Below are 20532 nucleotides of genomic sequence, written 5' to 3' on the forward strand. Positions count from 1 at the left end.
CTGCTGCCTGAATTCATCTACACAGATGTTCATTAATTTCCGTGAGAAATACTTTTGGAACTAAAGTCCCACACATGATTCCCCTGGTCTTTAGTTCAGAAAGATGCTAGATCATGTTGAGTCTCAGTGTCAAATATCTCTGTGGGGAAAGACTAGAAAGCCTGACCTATTTGCATATGTGAGCGAATATGGCAACAGTCTGCTGCACTAATGTGTGAGGACAAGGTTATTTGACAATAATAAATTAGCAAGGATGATAACCCACAGTTCAAAAAAAAAAAAAAAAAAGGAAAGAAAGAAGTTCCTCCTTGTTTTTACAGACAAAAGGCAAAAAGAAAGAAGGAAGAGAAGGGAACATCAGTTCAGAGAATGATGCTGGATTTTAATAAAGGCTGGATGGCTTCATGGCCCCCGAAAACATTTATGTATAAATGAGTTGAGATAATAAGGCTAATCAAATGTCATGCTTCAAGTAGTCAGTTCATGGCCTGAAGGGACTGGGAAGTGCTTTTTTGCCTCTGTACAGATGTGCTTCATTGATTAGGATTTGTCCATTTCAGAGGAAAGTTGCAGAGCCACAGGCATCTGTGATGACTTGCTTGAGCCAGTATTCTTATGGAGCCCCATCAGCTTCTTGGATGTTTTATTTTATGTGAATGCACAGGTTTTGCAGCAGCCTGAACTCTGTCATGGACATGGGTTAAACATGACTGTATCACACAGAACTATCACTGAGAAATCATGGAAATTTTGCTTAAAGTTTGTGCTGCAGATCAAGGTGCAGAGATTCATTTGATTGAGTTAGCAGATTGGTGGGTTTGTGCTGTATCTACAGGACCGAATTCATATAATCTCTATGTAGTTTTCCTGAAAGGTAAAGAATCCCTCACAGAAGTTGCTCAGAAGCCTAGGCTTCTTTATTTCATCTTACTAGCTTCTTTCTCAGAGCATAACATCCACAACTGATGGTACAGTGCAGTCCACAGCCTTGCACGTGTGACTAAGCCTGATTCATTAGATTTGAGGTCAGAAGAAGGAGGTGGTCCCATTTCTTCTAGGTATTCCAAGGTCAAAGGTATGGTAAATAGTAAAAACATCACAGAGTTTCAATTGAGTTAAGAAGATGAGCACTTATAAAGCTGTGTCTGTAAGACATTCAGAATATTAAAGCAGATAACAAGGTATCACAAACAAGATTTGTTTTTCATATCTGCAGGGAGTTGAGAGGACAGTGCAAATAACTTTAATACTATTTGTACCTTAACTGTGGTGCCTACGGGATGCATTGTTACAGAGCTGAAATCACTCATGGTCGCCCACTTTGGGCTTTGCCTACAAATTGCAATATAACACAGAACGAGGCTGCATCCTGGAGGCTGCCTCGCCATGGCAGCGTGACCTGGCTCTGTGTCTGTGTCTGTGTGTGTGTGAAAGGTCTCATTTGGGCTGGGTATTGCAAGTAGTGAACTTGGAAAAGCTTTATCAAAGTTCTTTGCATGCCAAGCGTGTAGCGGAAATTGTGCATAAAAACTGATTCCCTTTAAAACTACAGTCTTTCTTGTATGAAATTCCATCATAAAGTCACTTCTAGTTGGTAAAAGCTTTTTTCCTAAGATACCATAGTATCTGTAGACAAAAGCTTTATGACATCAATTTTTGGAAAGCAAGTTAAGCCTTTGCTAAGATTTGGGGAAGATTAGAGGGCCCCCTTGTGGATATTTTATGCATGTAGGTGTCTATATATATATTTATCTCTGTAAAAAGGTACCTGTGAGATCAGTGGAGAAGGAAGATGGCAATTTTGCTTATAGCTTTGAGTTACATTATTCATATCAAACATTTCTGGGTTTTCTTAGACTTATGCATTCATACCAAATATTTCTGTGTTTGCTCAGGTGCTACAAAGTATTTTAGTAAAACACAAAGTTCAGTGTAAAATGGAAAGTCAGCAGTCTGTCATGTAAGTATTCAATTGAAATACTCTGTCATCTTCTTGTTTATCGTCTTACAGGTAAAATCACACAGTTGCATTGCAAGAAAAGGAATTTTAGAAGAGGAAAAAAACCAGCATTTTTGTTTTACAGCTGGGTAATTTCCTTAGGTTTTGTGAACTGTTTCAATGTATGAATAGGGAGCACTACCCTTATAATGTGTTCATGAGTACAATCACCTGAAGTTCTTTTATCTCTGTATTGTCATGTTGTTTACCTTAGGGGAGGCAAATCTCAAAAGTTATGACCAAACCTAGTTGCTTTAAAAACTCAGCGGGTAGGACAAGAAAATGATTGTGATGCCTGGATTTTGTGATGATCATTTATAATTTATGATCATTATGCTTGACGTCAGAATTAATAAAGATTTGAGGCAAAGCTTAGAGAGAATAAATTAATGTACTTTCAAAGGGATTTCAATTACTGAGCCCTTTTTATTGTTAATTACTTTATTAATTGAGCAGAATTGCTGTAGTGATTCAAAATGCATTGCAGTGAAAAATCCCACAGAATTTTTGTCTGAGTATCCCAGACTTGGAAAAGAGTGCCTGCAACTGAACTATTAGTTGGAAATCAGAGAAAGCTCAGCTAGGGAGGGATCCTGGTTACACTTGTGGCACAAACTGGTTTCCAATGAAGCCAGTTATAGAAGAACACTGGTGATGCTTGTGCTGCAGGTCTTACCTAGCCAGAGAATAAAATGGGATAGCAACAGCTCCTTCAAAAAACAGGAAGAAGATGAAAATAAACATTGTAGTTGAATTTAAAATAGCTAATTTTGCTTTGTTTTAGACCTAACAAAATCTGACTGAGGAAATGTAAATGTCAGAAGATTTAAGGATCTGGCTACATTTTATTTGTTTTTTCAGGGGATCTTTGAAACTGCATTTACCAATCAAGCGTATCCCTGCAGGCAGCCAGGACCCTTGTGATAACAGATCTCTCATAATTCTGCATGAAAGTATGTAGAGATTTTTTCCTTTATAACCATTTTGAAAGGCCTTATGTTGTTTACATTACTGAATAGGCAGGAATTCTGTATTCCCACCTTTTTGCCCTGGAGCTGGAGGAGTGCTCATTCTCCCAGGCAGTAACCTGCCCCATGGAGACTCCTCCTGAAACAGGGACTTGTCTAGCCTTTTTGGCAGCTGCTGAGAGACTGTGACCTGATTGTGAGGAGGGTTTTGTGGTTTTTCCTTTGTGCTTAAGGGATATTTTATGAATCCTGTTATGCCTAGCTGTTGCCCATGACTACAGGTATCAGACTTGCTCAGGAGGGTCTCTTCCCAAATGGGTTTTTGTAACCCTTTAAGGCTATATTGGCAAAATAAACTCAAACTGCAGGTCCCTTGTGAAGCACTGTCTTCAGGTTTGCTCTTCCCTTGTCCCTTGCCTGTCATCACCTTTCTTTTCTCTGGCCAGCTCTTGTTTTCTGCTGCCACTTCCTGCTGTGGGCCATCCCCTTAGCTCATTTCCCCTGTACTTTTAACATCTTCCTGAGAAAGGCACGTTCAGAACTTCCTCCCCAGGCTGGGGCCAGAGGCAGCTCAGGGAGGTGGGTAGGACAGTAGTGCAAATGCACCCTTATTTCTTGTTCCCTTCTGTGCAGTGGCATAGCAAATACAGAGAAAAAAGAAAACAGCAATTTTGAGTAAATGAGTCACATGTACCCCAGATTTACACAGTTCTTTTCAGACACAGCAACCGCCCAGGCACAATAGTGACAAGATAGAATGGGGGGGATGTGAGCAATGGATTCCTCCTTTGCCAGTCCTGGCCATTAAAGATTTCTTATTCTCCCCAGCACAAATACCTTGCATATCTTTAAAGAATCTTGTAAGATGCTGCACATCTATTGCTTTTGAATAGTATTTCCTCCTGTGTGTGCTCACACCCTGCTCCTTAAGAGGTGCAAGGGGTTTTTTATGCGTGTGCTTGATAGAACAACACAATTCTTATTGTTTGAATTATTATTGCATTTTGTATTTGTATTTCTTTCAGCAAGGTTCTTACTACTTCACTCCTTTCAGCAATTTAAGGAATACTTAGAACAACTGAGCTTGATATAATTTAGGTAAAGAACAAAAATCACTGGAGGGAACTTTGTTGGATTTGTGTCTCATCAAGAAATGATTTACAATTTGTATCAAGCTTGTTTGTTTTTCCATCAAATCGCCTCATCTAAGCATTTCTATTCCAGACCACTTCACTCTGAAACAAATTGTCATTTCCCCATCTTAACCGACCTCTGTGTTCTCACATGCACCAAAGCTGGGACCACCAGCCTCTGGGCTGTGACATGTAAATATCCAGCATCCATCTGTGATAGCAGAATGGAAATTTACCTTCAATAAAGTATTTGATAGACCAGCATCTGCAAAGTTACTATACAAGGCAGAAAACATGAGGCTGAGCCTAAAAATTTTCTGGTGAACAAGAAGCTGGTAACAAAATAGGATGTGCTGAAAGAGGAACTTAAAGGAAAGTTATCCATTAATTTCCACAGGGCTAGTCTTAACTCTGACCCTATTTCAGGTTTCCATTACTGATATTGGCACTAAAACCTTAAGTATATTGATGGAATTTGCTTAATGACCTTGAGGATTTCATAAAAATAGGTTTGGTAGTGCAAAGTGCATGGTCATGCATCCGAAGCCAGCAGAAACAGATATCCTCTGAGTGCTTGCCTTCCAAAATGGGGGGTCTTCATATTCCTAGAATCACAGAATGGTTTGGGTTGAAAGGGACCTTAAAGACCATCTAGTTCCAACACCCCCTGCCATGGGCAGGGACACCTTCCATTAAACCATCTTAGCCAGTAACACGCTGAGTCTGAGTTTCCAGAGTTATGTGGCCACATAGAGAACCAAATGCAATGTGAGGGTGTATCAGAGGGTGTATACATTGCCAGTGGAGGTAAGAAATGTTTATTGTACACGGCACCTCTAAAGCCCCGTGTGAAATTTGCTCAGTTCTAGCCATGTAATAGTGAAATTTGAAGTCATGCAAGTTCTAATGCCAGGAAAGGACTACTATGATGATCAAAACCTGGGACAAATCTCAGGAGCTCCTTACTTTTGTAAGCCCCCTATCAAAAGCTGGCATGAAAAGCTGAGATGTTGGAAAATTCAGTGAAGGGGTCTAAGCATGACCCAAAGGTTTTGAGGACTGCAGTGTGGTCTCTTACAACTTTTCTTATCAGAGGAAACAATAAAAACTAGTTCAGCTTTGTAAATTGAGAATTGAAAGGTGTGATTGCTCTCTGATCTTCAGGTTAAATGCTATGTCCCCTTCTCTGATGTTACATTTATAAATCTCCTTGATGTATTTGCAGTGTTAATTCAAGAACAACTGGATCTAAGTAGACCAAGGCCAGGTTTTGTCTGGGAATAAGACTTGTATTCCTAACTGTAAGAAGCTACCTTCACAAGATGTTTTCAATAGGAGCAGTGGCATGAAAATGATATTTCAAAAGGGGCTAGGATGCTTTAGGAAGGGGATAATGGAGTGCTGTTATCTGGGCTAGCAGAGTAGGGCACTGCGATGTCTCTGAGAGCTTTCTTTCACTAAATAAATCAACGGATTTCTGCATATCTGCTCATATTACTCTTTATTTTCTTCACTGCCAATGAGGCTGAGCTTACCTACATGTTTAAATATAGAGTAAAATGCCCAACTTTATGCTCTGTGTTTGAAAATTTATTCCTAAATCCTGAAGGCAACACACAGGAAAAATCTCTATTAGCTCAGAGCTCACACATACTCATATGCTATTCATGTGCTTTTTCTAAAATACTGGGATGAAAACCGTGGGTAACTACATCATTTCATTAGCCTAGGAGCTGCTCAAGATCCAGACTTGATACCTGTGAACAGAATTAATTTCTTTAGGGACATGTAGTGGCTGCACTGTCCTCTCCAGTTTCTGCAGACTCTATATTGAATAGCATGTCATTGAAATAAATATTCATGAAGTTGCTCAATAATTCAGGGTGTGCTGATTTGGAGCATTATAGCCCTAGTTAAAATCATATTTTAAAAAACCCACAATCTCTTAAAAGAGACTAAAAATCCTCTGTACTGTTCCTGGAGTGGTCGGGAAAGACCAAGGCAGAATGGTGATGATCTAGTTGGCGAGTTGGTTCTTGTTTGATGTGTTGTCTGACAGGCCTGTACATTTGGTGACAGCAGATTTTCAGCTGTTATTCAGAATCCCAGAGCCCCTGGGGCGGGGAGTGACTTCAGAAGGTCTCAAATCCATCCCCCTGCTCAAATCAGGGTCACCACTGAGCACAGGTGGGGTTGCTCAGAGCGCTGTCCAGCTGGATATTCAAAATCTCCAAGGGTGGAGGAAGCAGAGCTGCTACTGACAAAACTTTCCAATGATTAATTATTCTCATAATGAAAATTGTTTTCCTTGTATTCTCACACTTTTCAGTTTATGGCTATTGTCCCTCATTAGCTATCCCACCATGCACAAGAGTGAAAAGCCTTGCTTTACCTTCTCACTGGCCTCTTCTTAGGTGCTGAAAGGCTGCTGTTTGATCTCCCCCTAATGTCTTAGACACATCTTTGAAATACTTCATTAAAATCTGTATCCTCACAAATTTATATTCTCCTATGTCAAGAAAAAAAGTCTCAGCACTCCCACTTTCTTTTTGCAGCAGTAGGTCCCAAGATACATTTTCACTGCTGATTTTGAAGGGCATGTGGCAATGTGACACGTCAGGAATGTGATTATTATTGTCATGATTATTCATTATTTTTAAAAAGTAAAAAAATCACATGTCCTTACTCTAAAAGCAGACAACATTTTAAAAGGGAATTGTCCGTTTGCATAGTCCAAGGCCAGTAGTCTTCATTCCTGAAGTATTTAATAAAAAAAAATTAGAGTCTCCACAAATGTGGTTTTTTACCATTGTTTTAAGTACAGATGTAGTGCTGGGTTTTGAAACTCATCTTTTTTTCTATATTATATGAATCTATGAGCCAGTGCTGTGTTAAAATAGCTTACTTGATGTCTCATTCTTCTCATATCTTTGCATAGCTCTACGCCATTATTGAATTTGTTCTAGCTTCACATCAAGGAAAATTGGACTCTTTAAGTGGAAAAATTCCTAATGTTGTACATGCAGCATTTGTGTTGCCAAAGGTTCACTCCCTTTCTTCTACCCTTCTGGATTACCCTAAATCACTACTGTTAAAAGTAGTTTGATGTCAGAGAGTGAGTGATCTCTAAAGACACTCCTTGTCATCTGTCATTCTTTAATCAGGTGTAGGACACTAATCTTCTGATCAACAACAATGCAAAAAAAAAGATAAAACAGTGCTATAAAGCTTTCCTGAGGTTTTTCTGATGGCATGGATACAGAATTTAATTTGATATTTCAGAGGATATTTTTAAAGAAAAAAGGGCTTGCAGTATCTAAACAGAAAACTTGGGAGTTTTATAATGAAAGCAGTGAATTACTGTAAAAGAAACTGAAGTTGGTGACAGGGAGTATTCCTCCTAACATGCAAGGAAATACAAGGTTTCACATTTCTTAAGTGCCTCACAATGCCCAATCACCCCATTTCTCTTGCCTGTAACAGACTGTGTCATCACAAATAACTTCCCGAGCAACCGCCTTTGCTTACCAGAACCAGAAATACAATCCCAGCTGTCTGACTCCCAGCCCTCCCTCTGTCATGCTGATATACTGATAGATCAGCAAGGACAACAAAATTATAATGGACTGTTTTTCTAGCAGTCCATTGGATTGGAGATTTGTGTGAAACAATACAGAACTTGCTAAAAAACTTTGTTTTGCTTTGGGGAATGCTCCAACTCTATAAGCATGTTTAGAAAGAGGTATTCTACCATGACTGGTAGATGTATAGGTACAAAGAGGCATGAAATGGAGATTATCTGTAGTTACTCCTCACTCATTACAAAATGTTATGTTAGTGGTTAGTTTTTGATGTTGGCCTGAACTTTGCATTCTGTGAATACGTCCCTTCAGGTAAGGACCCTTTGGCTCTAGGCACAGGGTTCACCTTGCAGATAGAGAGACCTGTACAACACAGACACCTCCAGGTCAGCAGTTAAGCTTTTCTGCGGCCAAGGTACGCAGTGTGATGCAAAGGGAGCCTCTAAGGGATGCAGCTCGTGCCAGAGGTGGCCCCTGCCACGGCCAGACACACAACACTGCCTGTGCTGAGCAGCTTCCTGCTGGTTTCAGAGCTTGCCTCGATGTGTAGCTCATATGTAGACCACTGCAATTAGATGTCCTACCCTGGAAGTAGCATCCAGTCCCTTCTCTGACCAGGCATATCCTATGGATTTAGCTGCTCTTTATGGTACTGGAGTAACAAAAGCCAACAGAGGCTTGTGGCCAACTCATAAATAGGAAACAATGGCCAGTTTTTATTCCAGTTGGATTCAGAGCCATGGGACAAAATTTCAGAGGAATAATGAGACACATCTAAAATTTTATAGTTTTGTACCTCAAAATTAAAGCTGGGTTTTTTTTGTTTTTCTTTTATTTAACTCTGCTAAGTTCTCCTTTAATGTCGAGTAAGTGTCTGTACAATATTACAGCCACTAAGTAATTACAGTGCTCATCATCCCAGATAAAAACAGCAGAAATGGTGAGTGCTCAGATCTTCTGAGAAAACAGCCAAATAAGTGCTTTTCCTACATGCTGAGCAGGTGATGCATGTGGTAAGAGGAGATAAACCTTCACTTTTTAATGGTGGTGGCTGTTCTTTCAGTATAAGTCTTGTAAAGAAACCCATGAAAACCTGAAAGGACAGCTAAGAAATAGTATTAATGTCACAAACTTATGTAAAGGATTTCTTAGAAAACTATTCCATCACAGTGTCTAGCGTCCTGTGACAGACACTAAGATTAAGAAGCCTGTGTGCTCCTGCTACATCATCTTTGCAGAAGTTTGTGGGACAGCTAGGGTTTATCTGTCTGGCTTGGTGGATAAGCTGTATGATACTTCCTGCAGCCAGATGGATATGCATATATTTTGTGCACTGTTTCATAGATTTTCATTACGGTGCCATTGTTCTGGATAAGTATACAGTCTGTTCTTGTTATTTTGGGCAGGTTATCTGTAAATTAAGCACACCATGGATGCAGAGACACTCTGCACAGAAATGCTGCCAGCCTTGAGCTGATACATCTGCATTTCACTAGGGTGACTGACCAGTTCAGATCAGCCTGACAATGTTTCTTTGCTTTCTGCCTTCCCCCATCCTTCCTGTTGCATGCTTTTGTTCCCTAATTGTACATGTACTGCATTATACTTATTTTTGTTTCATTTGTTTACCCTCTTCCTTTCACCATTATCCATACTGACGATACTTTGCCCAAAGAGAGGTTGCTGATTGTGGGCTAACTATTACTGCCTGTGAGAACCTGGGCTTGAGGATAAAATTGGGAAGTATATGGCTTTTGTTCACACAAAGCCGATCCTTCTTAAGCCTTCATCTTGCCACAGCCTCTGTTGGTAGCAGAAGTGTGCTGACAGGATGGCTTTTGGTGGGTATTTAAGACCTTTCCTTGGGAACACACTCACTTCCACAATTAAAGCTACTAATTTCTTATCTCCACTTAGGACATAAACTTGACACGGGCTTTTATTTTCCTTTCTACCAGAAAGAACCAGAATGTAGATGGTTTTATGGTACACCTGGATTTTTCAGTCACTTTGGTTTTTCTTTCTTCTGTCTGCTAATGTTTTCCAAAATACTCTCTGGTGACTCTTTTTCTCCACCTCAAATACTCTTCTGTCTCTGCGTCCGCTGCCATGAGCACACTCTTCTCCTTTTATGAAGATGCCATTCATCCTTATTCCCCAGGAGGCCCTATAGGATGTTTTTGTTCTCAGTGTGTGGTGATCCTTCAAGTATTTAGTAAATCTCCCTCAGCCGGGACATCTGTTCCATGGTGATAGAAGAGGCAAAATGCCCTGGTTTGGGATCACCTCTGCTAATAGCAGACTCTGCTCCTCTGAAATTAATTTCTAAACCAGAGCAATACTATTGAAGGATTAATGTAAGATTAGAGTATTTATATTAAAATACCTTATAATGTGGAAGAAATACATGTTCTTAGGTTATAACTAGAAGCTCGTTTTATCTGTTCTGTTAATTAAAGGTTTTCTTTGCCTAACGCTAATGAAGAGATTGGATTTCATGCAAGTAGGACTAGAGCCTTAGGAATTACCAAGTACTTTATAACTCTAGTGTAAACAGCAGTGTGCAGCCCACGCTTCACACTGGTGCTTGTTTGAGCCCTTGCATGGATCATCAGGCCCTTGCCCTGACCATCACCTTTCCAAAAAATCAACTATCCCATAGTAACAACTCCAATAATCCATTAGTTTCAGTACATCATGCTCGAAAGGAGATTGCTTAATCTAGGGAAGCTGCATAAAGTTTCCTTTCAGGAGGAGCTAACACTGTGACTAGGGGGCTGGTGTTTGAAATTAAATCTAGACTGTTCTTACATGACTACGTGTTTATAGAGACAGTCACAAGATACATTGGCAAACACACACTTATGCATTTACTATCATTTTTGTATCATTGACAAATCCAGGTTATGGCCAGATTTCAGCGTAAATTTTTACACACACATGCACATGCTGATACAGATATTGATTACATGAATATAAATATATATATATATATAAAACTTGTATGGTTTTTAACTAATTTGAAATATTTTATGTAAAATATCTTCTCCCTGACATACCAGCATATTTTTTTTGGCTAGCCTTTAAGCACCGAGGGTGTCTCTGACAGTAGTTTCAGTAATCGATTATGGGAGTCTATTAAAATTAAGGCAAGAAGTCTGTGATGAGTTTGCTTTGACAAACAGGGTAACAGAAGTCATTACTTAATTCTTTGCTCAGTATTTCCCACAGTGGGTAGCCCTGGAGTTCAACATAGCCACATAAGTGTGAGCATGGGTGCTGCAAGAGGGTCGCTTACACCGACGAGAACAAGTGAACATTTGTATTCAGAGTGGCTCAAGCATGTTCAGTATTTAGCTAACTTTATGCTATTTTACTGAACAGTGAAGAAAGGCCATATCCTGTTTCATATTTTTACAACCAACTTCTTGTCTTTATTATGAGCTGACTCCTTGGCCATTCCCAGTGTGATTGAACACTTGTGTGTGAGGAACTGAGGGCTCCAAAATACTTCTATAATTATTCCATAAGTGTCAACATTTGAAAACAATTTGAAAACAATTTCCTAAGATAAGTTTTATAATTTTTATAATTTTACAACTGAAACAAATGTTCATGGCCTTCATGTGTTTACTTATGTCATTATTCTAGAGACATGACACCCTTTTCCGTAAAAGAAAACTCGGTGCACAACTTGAGTGCAGCATCCCTCCAGTCCAGGGGTAGCATGTAACAGTGCCATCTGGTCAGTGTCCAGGATTAGGTAGAAGAAATCTTAAGGTCTTCCAACCTCAGATTGGTTAAAAGGGTGACAGAGGATCACAAACAGAAGGTTAATCAGAAGGTTGTAAATGGTGAATGCAGCATAAGTTATCAGCCCCTCAGAAACTAAAAGTGTGTCAAGCTGCTGTTAAAGAATGTCTACCAGTTGAAGAAGCCATTCAATGGGTAACACAAGAAGGCAACTCTGAAAGCTGCAGAAACCAGAAGCAGATTAATCTGGGCAGGAAAAACTCTGCAGAAGTTAGGTAGTCACAAGGAGGAGCAGCAGCAGACTGGCGAAGGTTTCTGGCCCAGTGTGCAGAAGGGAAGCTGCGGGTGTTATACAAAGATGTGCTGTTCTCATTTCCATGCATTTGCTTTGTACTCCTGTCTATTGCACATCAAACACATTTACATATCCAGGGCTGAAATGGAAATGATTGATGCAAAGGAGGTATTTTTGTTAATTGTTGTTGCTCTGAGTCATGCCTGGCTGGGGCTGCTGGAGATGGGTGAAGAAAGACAGAACTATTATTAGCGGTATAAATAACTGTCAAGAGCAACTTTTAAATCTGTCTGTTACCACATATTAACATCCAAAATTACCTGCAGAGAGGAGGGGCAGCAATACAAGGACGAAGCCAGTGCCCCATCTTTGTTGATGTAGATGTGTGCAAATGCCTCTGAGTCTTTGTCCATTGTTTTTTGTCTCTGCTCCCTTGGAATTTCAACCATTTTTGGTCACAACCCTATCAGTGCCTGCTGGATGTTGCAACAACAACTTCTTATGCTCAGAGTTGATGGGTGTTTGAGAGTTGGGCTGTTTTATCTGCACAGCACTTGTGAAATGTGTCCCCTTTTTCCCTGTAAAATGGAAGGTAGTTCTTAATGTGCTCTTATACATGCAGTATAGAGCCAAGATGTGATGAAAATCCAGTCTGAGAAGAGAAAGCTGTGCCTGAAGTGCCCAAAGACTGCTTTTCATAGTGGAACTATCCTGCAGAGCACACAAGAGGATTTCTTGTACTTCCTGCTCTGCAGGACAAAAGGGATTTTAGAAATACCTGTCTATGAAGGGTTGTGTGATTCTTGGGTCCCCTGTTGATGTGGGCTGTGTAAGTAACTGAAGGGGACCAAAACAGCTGACATGAGGTTTGGTCATGTGTGAGCAGCAGTCAGAAGACCCAAGCTCCAAACGATTCTGGAAATGCCATCCTTCAAAGTATTGCCTGATGCTGACAGAAATCATGGCTTTCAGTGCAAGTGATAGAGAAAATACATCCATGGCACTTGCTAATTTAAATCCACCTGTAAAGCTTCTGCTGTGAAATAAGTCTTGAAACAGCTGTTTCTATTAGATAGTAGTTCAGGAAATTACCCTGCAGCAGAACATAGTCCATAGTTTGGTCTCATAACCTTATTCTGGAAAATATACATCCTGTCGGCAGAAAATTGAGAATGAATAAGAATGAAGCATTCAGACCTGTTTCCCTTTGCTTTGTCTGCACTCTGGAATATATTTGCATATTTAGCAGTATGTGGGGAAATAAATATTTTTATGGTAAACCTAAGGTTTATGGAGATGGTGAACCCTTAGTGGCAGGAAGTAGGTGGTATCTGAAAAAGCAAAGTAATTGTCTTGGAGGTTGTCCCAAATTTTGAGATTTTTCATTTAAGTGGAGTTAGCTCTTGTATGAGATGACTCTCCCAAAATGTTGGTTTGTTTACAGGGTAGCTTGTCTTCAGCAGGCTTGCTTCCTGCTTACTTCCCTCATCCTTCTCTAGGCTGAAGAGGAGGTTCTGAGATGTGGATACAATAGTGCTGCTATCAAGAATTTTTCTTGCTTCTTTCCAGTGCCATGAGATACTTTTCTCTCTCACGGAAGAGATTAGCAGAGTTCTATAAACACCTGCGACCTTGCAGAGCTTTGTTTATGGTACAGTAGAAAAATATTTTGACAATGGATGTTTTAGGATTTTAGTCAATCACCCCAAGGGGTGGCTGATCCTTTGACCAGTTAGACTATGAAGAAAAAAGTCTATAAAAGAGTTTGTAAAATAATTAAATGAATCAATCTTGCTGCACAATTCCTGCCTCCTCTCCTCTCCTCCCTACCATTGCAGATACCATAATACTGAGACCAGACTTTTCTTAAGAAATCTTAGGGCTCATGATTTATTAATGTGTAGTTTGCAGTAAGATGAGTCATGCAAACTCACGAACCTATTTTTGTACCAGACTATGCGTTAATTTTAGTCATGAATCCTCTGGTTATTCTAGCTGAGAGAAACCATAAGTATTTCAGTTTTGCTTTGTGTTTATGCTATCACCTTATAATTCAGGTGAGTTATTACTGAGTAAAACATCTCTTAGTAAAAAACCCTCAATCTGTGAAAGCCTCCTTGATGCATATTTAATTGCAGTCCCTTTCAGATTGCCATAAATAAGACATACAAACTGAATTTAATAGCAGAAAGATGAACTGACAGTGTGAGTTCTGTAGTTACTTTCTCTATTTCAAATCAATATATCTTGGTGTCTCTTTTGTATTCTTGACAGGTGAGGTTGAATAATGATAATCTTTATACCAACAAATGCTTTTGTACTGCATGATTATAACTAATTTCAATCAAGCACTTGTCTAAAATTAAGTCATATGAATGGATTTTTGGTCTCTTATTATCTTCACTCCAACCCACTTAATAACAGGGTTTTTCTTAAGTAGGTGGCTCATGCCAGTCTTCCACATGGCGTTATTTTTAGCACTTGCACCATCCATATGAAATTGTTCATGCTTTTCTTGGATTGTGACCAAGCGCTGTAGGGATTATCATCCTGTGCATCTTGTGAGATGTGCACGTCTCAGTCCAGAAGAGAAGTGGCAAGATTATTTCAATCACTTTTCAGACTTTTTCTAATATTGCTGGCGGTTAGTATTTCAACATGGAGGGGAGAACACTTCAGTTAACTGGTTTCTATATAAAGTAACTATCACTGAACAGTTGATAGGTCAAAGTAATTCCGTTTCTCTGATAACTGCTTATTTCCTTTCATCTCTCTCTCTCCCCCCCCAATTTACCTTGTGTTTTATTCATGGTATTTATGAAGATTTTACTGTCTCAGAAAGAGTCACCTGTAGCACCTACATTGCACTGGAAAAAGTGAAGGGTGTGGTGCCAGTGGCGGGTAATGTTTTTATTGGAGAATAAATAGGGAAATCTACTGAAGTCTTAAAACTGTGTTTAATTCTATGTTTCAGGAATTTCTATTACATCACCATGCTGAGGGATCCAGTGTCACGGTACTTGAGTGAATGGAAGCATGTGCAGAGGGGTGCGACGTGGAAAACATCCCTTCATATGTGTGATGGAAGAAGCCCGACACCAGACGAGCTGCCTACCTGTTATGAAGGAGATGACTGGTCTGGAGTCAGTTTACAGGAATTCATGGATTGTAGCTACAACTTGGCCAGCAACCGCCAGGTGCGCATGCTGGCAGACCTCAGCCTGGTGGGGTGCTACAACCTGACTTTTATGAATGAGAGTGAGAGAAATATGATTCTTCTCCAAAGCGCCAAGAACAATCTGAAAAACATGGCCTTCTTCGGCCTGACGGAATTTCAGAGGAAAACACAGTATCTCTTTGAGAGGACATTCAACCTGAAATTCATTTCACCATTCACCCAATTCAACGTCACGCGGGCCTCCAATGTGGACATTGGCGAGGATGTGCGGCAGCGGATAGAGGAGCTGAATTTCTTGGACATGCAGCTGTACGAATACGCAAAGGACCTGTTCCTGCAGCGCTTCCAGTACTCCAAGCAAGAGGAGCATCAGAAGAACCGGCTAAAGAGGCGAGAGGAGCGGCGACTGCTGCGGGAGCAGAGAGCTCACCAGTGGCCAAGGGAAGAGGCAGCAGAAGTAGCTGTTACTGAAGATTATAATAGTCAGGTTGCAAGGTGGTGATGCTCCTCCATCTTGCCTAACCAGTGAGAGGATCAGATTGTTTGTGCAACGTGGCTACCTGGGAATTAGCCAAGGGAGACCTACTGCTTTGGTAAATGAGACCACGTCTGACAACTCCCCCTCCTTATCTCAGTTTTTCTTGGTTTCTGCCAGTGAGAATGTATTTTTTTCTCAATAGGTATTGATTAGTGTTATTAAATGGCAGTAGAATAAGATTCCTGTCGGAAAAGACTTCCTTCAAAGGCCTTATCTATGAGGATGGGTTGAAGAGAGAGAGAGAGAGAGAGATTGCATTAAGAGATGTACCCTGTACAATGTGAGCTACTAAAACTTGTGCAGACATGAATGATAAATTGGGGAAAAATACCTGGCTTGGTTCTTTTGTGACATGAGAGCTGGTTTATTTCGTACTGTTCATTGAAACTGTAGTGCATAACTTTCTAGTGAATGAAATGGAGAAGGTGCACACATTGCCCTTCAAACTTCTACATGCTGTGTTTTGATTAAGGGAAGAATTTGATGAAAAAAGACATAGGAAGTGTTGGATTGGGGCACTGTTCCAAAGGTCAGCAGTCAGAGATTGATTAGGTGAGATGGTGGAGAGGTTGGCTTATTTTCCTGCAGATGCTGAGAGTACTAAGCCAGCCAGGTAGGAGCCATCTTTCTGAGTGCGTGTGGCAAAGGCGAGCTTTGAGAAATGAGGTCTGTGGAGCAGCTGAGCACACATCGCAGAGATTATCTGGCTGGGGGCAATGAAATCTGCCTTCACATTCACAAAAGGGGTCAAGCAAACTCCAGGGAAGAGGAAATAGAGAAGGAAAAGCTTAAATATTGGTGTGACATTTTCCAGATTTGCTGTAAAAGCCTGGAGATACATTGTCTGTGAAGGTAGGCAGGTATATGATATTGTCTGTTAAAATACATTGATGCTGAGTGCATACAATTTAAATTGGTTTTCTCTCTAACTACAGTAGTGGCTAGAAAAAAAATCAGCTTTCATTTTTATAGGATACGTAATGGATATGTGGAAAGTCTTGATATTTATTACTCTATATGAAGATTCTTTGTAAATTTATTGTTTTCATGATGAGAGATCTGTATCTGTTTTTCTTCCTTGTCTAGAAAAAGGTTCAATGGGTTCTTCCTCCACATGTTACATTCTTGTGGCTAAACTGCATCTGTTTATTCCAAGATTTTATGTTGTTCCATTCGTAATAGTGAAATTTTAAAAAGAGGGTCCTATGCACCATAGATCTTCTGAGAGAGTTTTTTTTCCTTCTTCTTCTGGCATAAATGTAAAGCATTAGGAGGAAATTTCTCTAAGTGCCTCAACATGGCTGCTAAATCAAGATGCTGAAAGTATATTATTGCATGCATGAATGGCTTTTACCTTACAGATTTGCTAATTAGAAGTACTGGAGTACCTGATGTGGATGCACATTTCTCGCTTGTTTTCAAAATTCAAGGTTTCTATCCAGTTGGTTGAAAAAATAATGTGTTACAGAAAAAAGAGGCTCAATTTGAAAGTTTGTCCCTTCATTTCCGAGTTGGATTTTTTTTTTGGTGCATGCTGTATCTTCTTTTCTTCTGAAAATGCTATTGCTACTTATCTATGCAGAATATAAAAAATACAATCTAACGATCCTGCTGAGAGGTAATGCATACAATAACACACTGAACATGAAATATCATAATAGCATTAAGAAGTGAAGAGGGCTACCAGGATGATGCCTCATTATCAATGTAGTTCATTAACAATATGCTGCTTTATGTCTGATTGTCAATATGTTACTCTGGGATGAGTAGTGGTGGGTTTTGGTCCCTAATACCTCTTCCACTCATGGATCATGTACATCTTCTCCCACCTCCACATTCAGAAGGGAAAAGGCAGGGCTGCAGATTGTTGTTCTCCTGTCTGAGCATGGGATGTCTGCCTTAGAGGAGAGTGAGAAGCTCTCTAGGCTACTGGACGATGCTGCTTGGATCCCCATCACCTGGAAGAGGCGCTCAGACACCTCGCTCACGTATGGACACCAACCTTCCGAGACGTAAATTGAAATCTTTACAGTCAAGGACTGAAGCTCGCTCTGGGTGTCCTGGCTGCAGGACAGTGAGGTCATGAAGAGCGAAGGCTCACTGGCACAACTGCACCTTTAGCATGGTGCATGTTATTCACAGTGACCTGACATCTTACCTGCTGGCACCAGGGCTTTAGGCTGGGCTGGCCCTGGCCCTGTGGAGGGAAGGAGCTTTCTGGTCGGTGACACAGGAATGATGGAAACTCTTGCATCTCCCCATTCCTGTGCCCATTGCCACATCTTGCTGGAGACCACACAGCATGAGAGGGGAAGGATGCTTTTGGCACCTGATGCTCTGTCTCCAGGATTTGCAGGTGCTCTTCTTGTTTCCATGAGCACAGGGAGCTCGGGGTGCTGGGGAGACCCTGAAGGGCAGGGGAGAAGCCAGCCATGTGGGAAGAAAGATGCAAGGCCACACTCACATTAAGGAGCAAGGTAAGCAAGGAAGTAAAATAAATGCCAACTCTTGTTTTGTAGTGCATCCCTTCCTCTTCCTCCTAAGTGCAAAAAAATAGTTGCCCCTTCCTCACATACCTTACTCATTGCCCAGCGGGCCACCTCTCTATGCTGCCCACAGCAACTGGGGCCTCATTTTTCATTTAGAAAATGCAGTGTTTTCTTTTCAAGGGAAAGGAGACAGTGCTCAGAAATACTTCCCTGGAGCCTCACCAGTGACTGTAAGTATCAGTTTCAGCTGTCTAAGCATACCAACTGTTCTCCAGACTGTTCCTTCTGCCTGATACAAAACAAAGCCTAATGAGGAAAATCGAAGCAGTTTATAGGTGGCTTACATTAGCTTTAATAGTTTGGCAACATCTTAATGTGATGCCTAACCTTTTTCATCAGTTATTTCCCAGGAGTCAAGATTAGGGTCCTGAAGAGCTGTTAATGTGCTGCGGCATCTATGTTAACGGCATTTGCCTTAACACTTGGGATTTAGTTAAAATTGAAGTTGTTTGTTGGATTTTCTTTTTTTCTCTGGAGCCAAGTAGCCCTGGTTGTGCAGGAGTGGGTTTGTTGCTTTTGTTGTTCGGGGGTTTTTCTGGGACGGGTGGGCAGTCAGCAGTTAAGACCTTGCCCAGAGCCCTGCGACTGAAGGACCTGGCACCTCCTTCCCCAGCTCCAGCAGCAGATCCAGCAAACTCACTGCACCAACAATTCTGTTTTTCTTAGCAGAGTTTCCTTCCACATGACAAATAAAGCAGTTTGGAAACACCTTCAGGCTGATTTCTAAGACACAGGCCTGCAGCTTTCCTCCTCTTGGGCACTGTGCCTGAAATAATGTAATGCAAAAGCAAAATAAAGGTCCTGCTTCACATCTCTGTTATTCCAGGTTTTTATTGCTCTGACAGCATAAACTTCACCATAATTACACTGGCCCATATAAGATCAGGGAGCAGCATGTTTCTTTGTAAAGCTTCATGAGCAACAATGCTATAAGATTTCTGTCCATCTTCCTGGCATTATTTTGTTGCTTAAACAAGGCAGTTTGGCTTCTGCTACTGTGGTGCTGAAAAAAATCTGTCTTTTGTAATGGCGATGTACTTGCTAATCTCTCCCATCACATTCCCAGCACTGCCTTTTCCAGTTATATAATTCACTGTAGGCTTGGAGTGGACAGAGAAACATGCTGTGTCATTAGAACTTGTTCCTGATAATTTGATGTCTAGTTCAAGCACTCACCTTATGGCCTTATGGCCTTATTAAGGAATGAAAATTTGTCTTCTCTTCCCCACTCATCAGTGCTGACAGTAAAAACCTTTTTCACCATCAGGAAAGAAAAAACCCGCTGTTTCTGATGTTGGGTATTTTCCACTGCTATTGTATTAGTAGGGAGGCTGTCATAGCCTTGCTAGGGATTCTACCCAACATGCAGCAGTTATTTGCTATTCACTAAAAACAGAAATACAGAATAAAAAAGTCATGGAAGTCAGATCCAGAGCCACACTTCATAACTGTATCATACCCATTCAACCAAATGGCAGGTCACATCACCTTTGGGTCTGGATATGTTTCAGATTTGACATCCATGACTAAATCAGGAGGCTTTTAAAGTTGGTTTTCTCGTTAGCACATGCTTCCTTCTGCCCTAGTGGGATCTTGTTTCCCACCTGCACTCTTGTATCAGTTATGAGTGCTGCTGTTTTAAAACGTATCTCACTTTTTCTTCCCTCTGTTGCTGTTCCCGTGATACATATGGAATTACTCTTTTTTTTTTGGTCTGGGATAAGGATTATCTTGTTTCCAGACTGGTGAGGACAACTATGTGTGGGATGAACAATCACAATTATGTCATTCTGCTGGAGTCAATGGCTGTATCCTCCCTACATGTAACAAAAGCACACTCAGAAAAAGTACCCAGTTTCCACTGTAACACTTCGTTCAGTTTGGGTCCTGTAATACTTTCTTTGTCTACATTTCGTGGAGGGAAATGGGTTCCATAGCCTGCAATGTCCTTGGCTTTCTTCTTGGCCATATCACTAGCTCTGTGATTTCAAATAAATGTTGGAAGAGAAAAAAAAAATAAAGAATTCCTATCAGTTGCCATATTTAAGATGAAAGAATAAATTAATAGGCTGTAAATTACTTTATTCTTTAGGAATTTTCCTTCTGTTTATGTGCAATAATGTTTGTGAACTCTGCTACTAAGAGATTGTATTGTGAGTAATCATATATACTTTCATTCCTATTTAAAAGATAGTTTGTAGACCTAGGGATTTTCATTGATGTAAAGCACAATTTAATGAATTATTTAATGTGTTTAACCATTGTGATGTCAAAAGCAATTGTTTTCATATATTTATTTGTTGGTGGTTTTCTGTAAAATGATGCTCATTAAGAGATCTGTTAAAAATGAAGTTTTGTTGAATATTGTTGGGTCCATGAATTACTTACGAGAACAAATAAACATTGATTGTGTTTTTGAAACACTAAAGATTCCATTTTATCTACATAGCCATAAAAATGACTAAAAATGTTCCAAGTCATAGTAAAAATCTACTGTGTTTTTTTAACAAAATGTACATGGAGGAAAATCATGTTGCT

At 40.3% G+C, this 20532-nt stretch overlaps 1 protein-coding gene across 2 annotated transcripts in view; it reads left to right on the plus strand.

Annotated features, from left to right (window-relative positions):
• HS6ST3 (heparan sulfate 6-O-sulfotransferase 3) overlaps window positions 1-20422 on the plus strand; it is a 293145-nt gene extending 272723 nt beyond the window's left edge. Inside the window, exons 2-3 of one of the 2 annotated variants that reach the window (XR_005602784.1) lie at window positions 14704-17922; window positions 18115-20422. Coding sequence is in view for 1 of the 2 variants with exons in the window: in XM_010394661.3 (XP_010392963.2) it covers window positions 14704-15409 (706 nt within the window). In the remaining variant the exon portion in view is untranslated. Of the gene's footprint in view, window positions 1-14703 lie in introns of both variants that reach the window. The other variant, XM_010394661.3, reaches the window with a different exon arrangement.
• The last annotated feature ends 110 nt before the right edge of the window (window positions 20423-20532 follow it).

Source organism: Corvus cornix, chromosome 1 (assembly GCF_000738735.6).
Source record: "Corvus cornix cornix isolate S_Up_H32 chromosome 1, ASM73873v5, whole genome shotgun sequence".
NCBI lineage: Eukaryota > Metazoa > Chordata > Aves > Passeriformes > Corvidae > Corvus > Corvus cornix.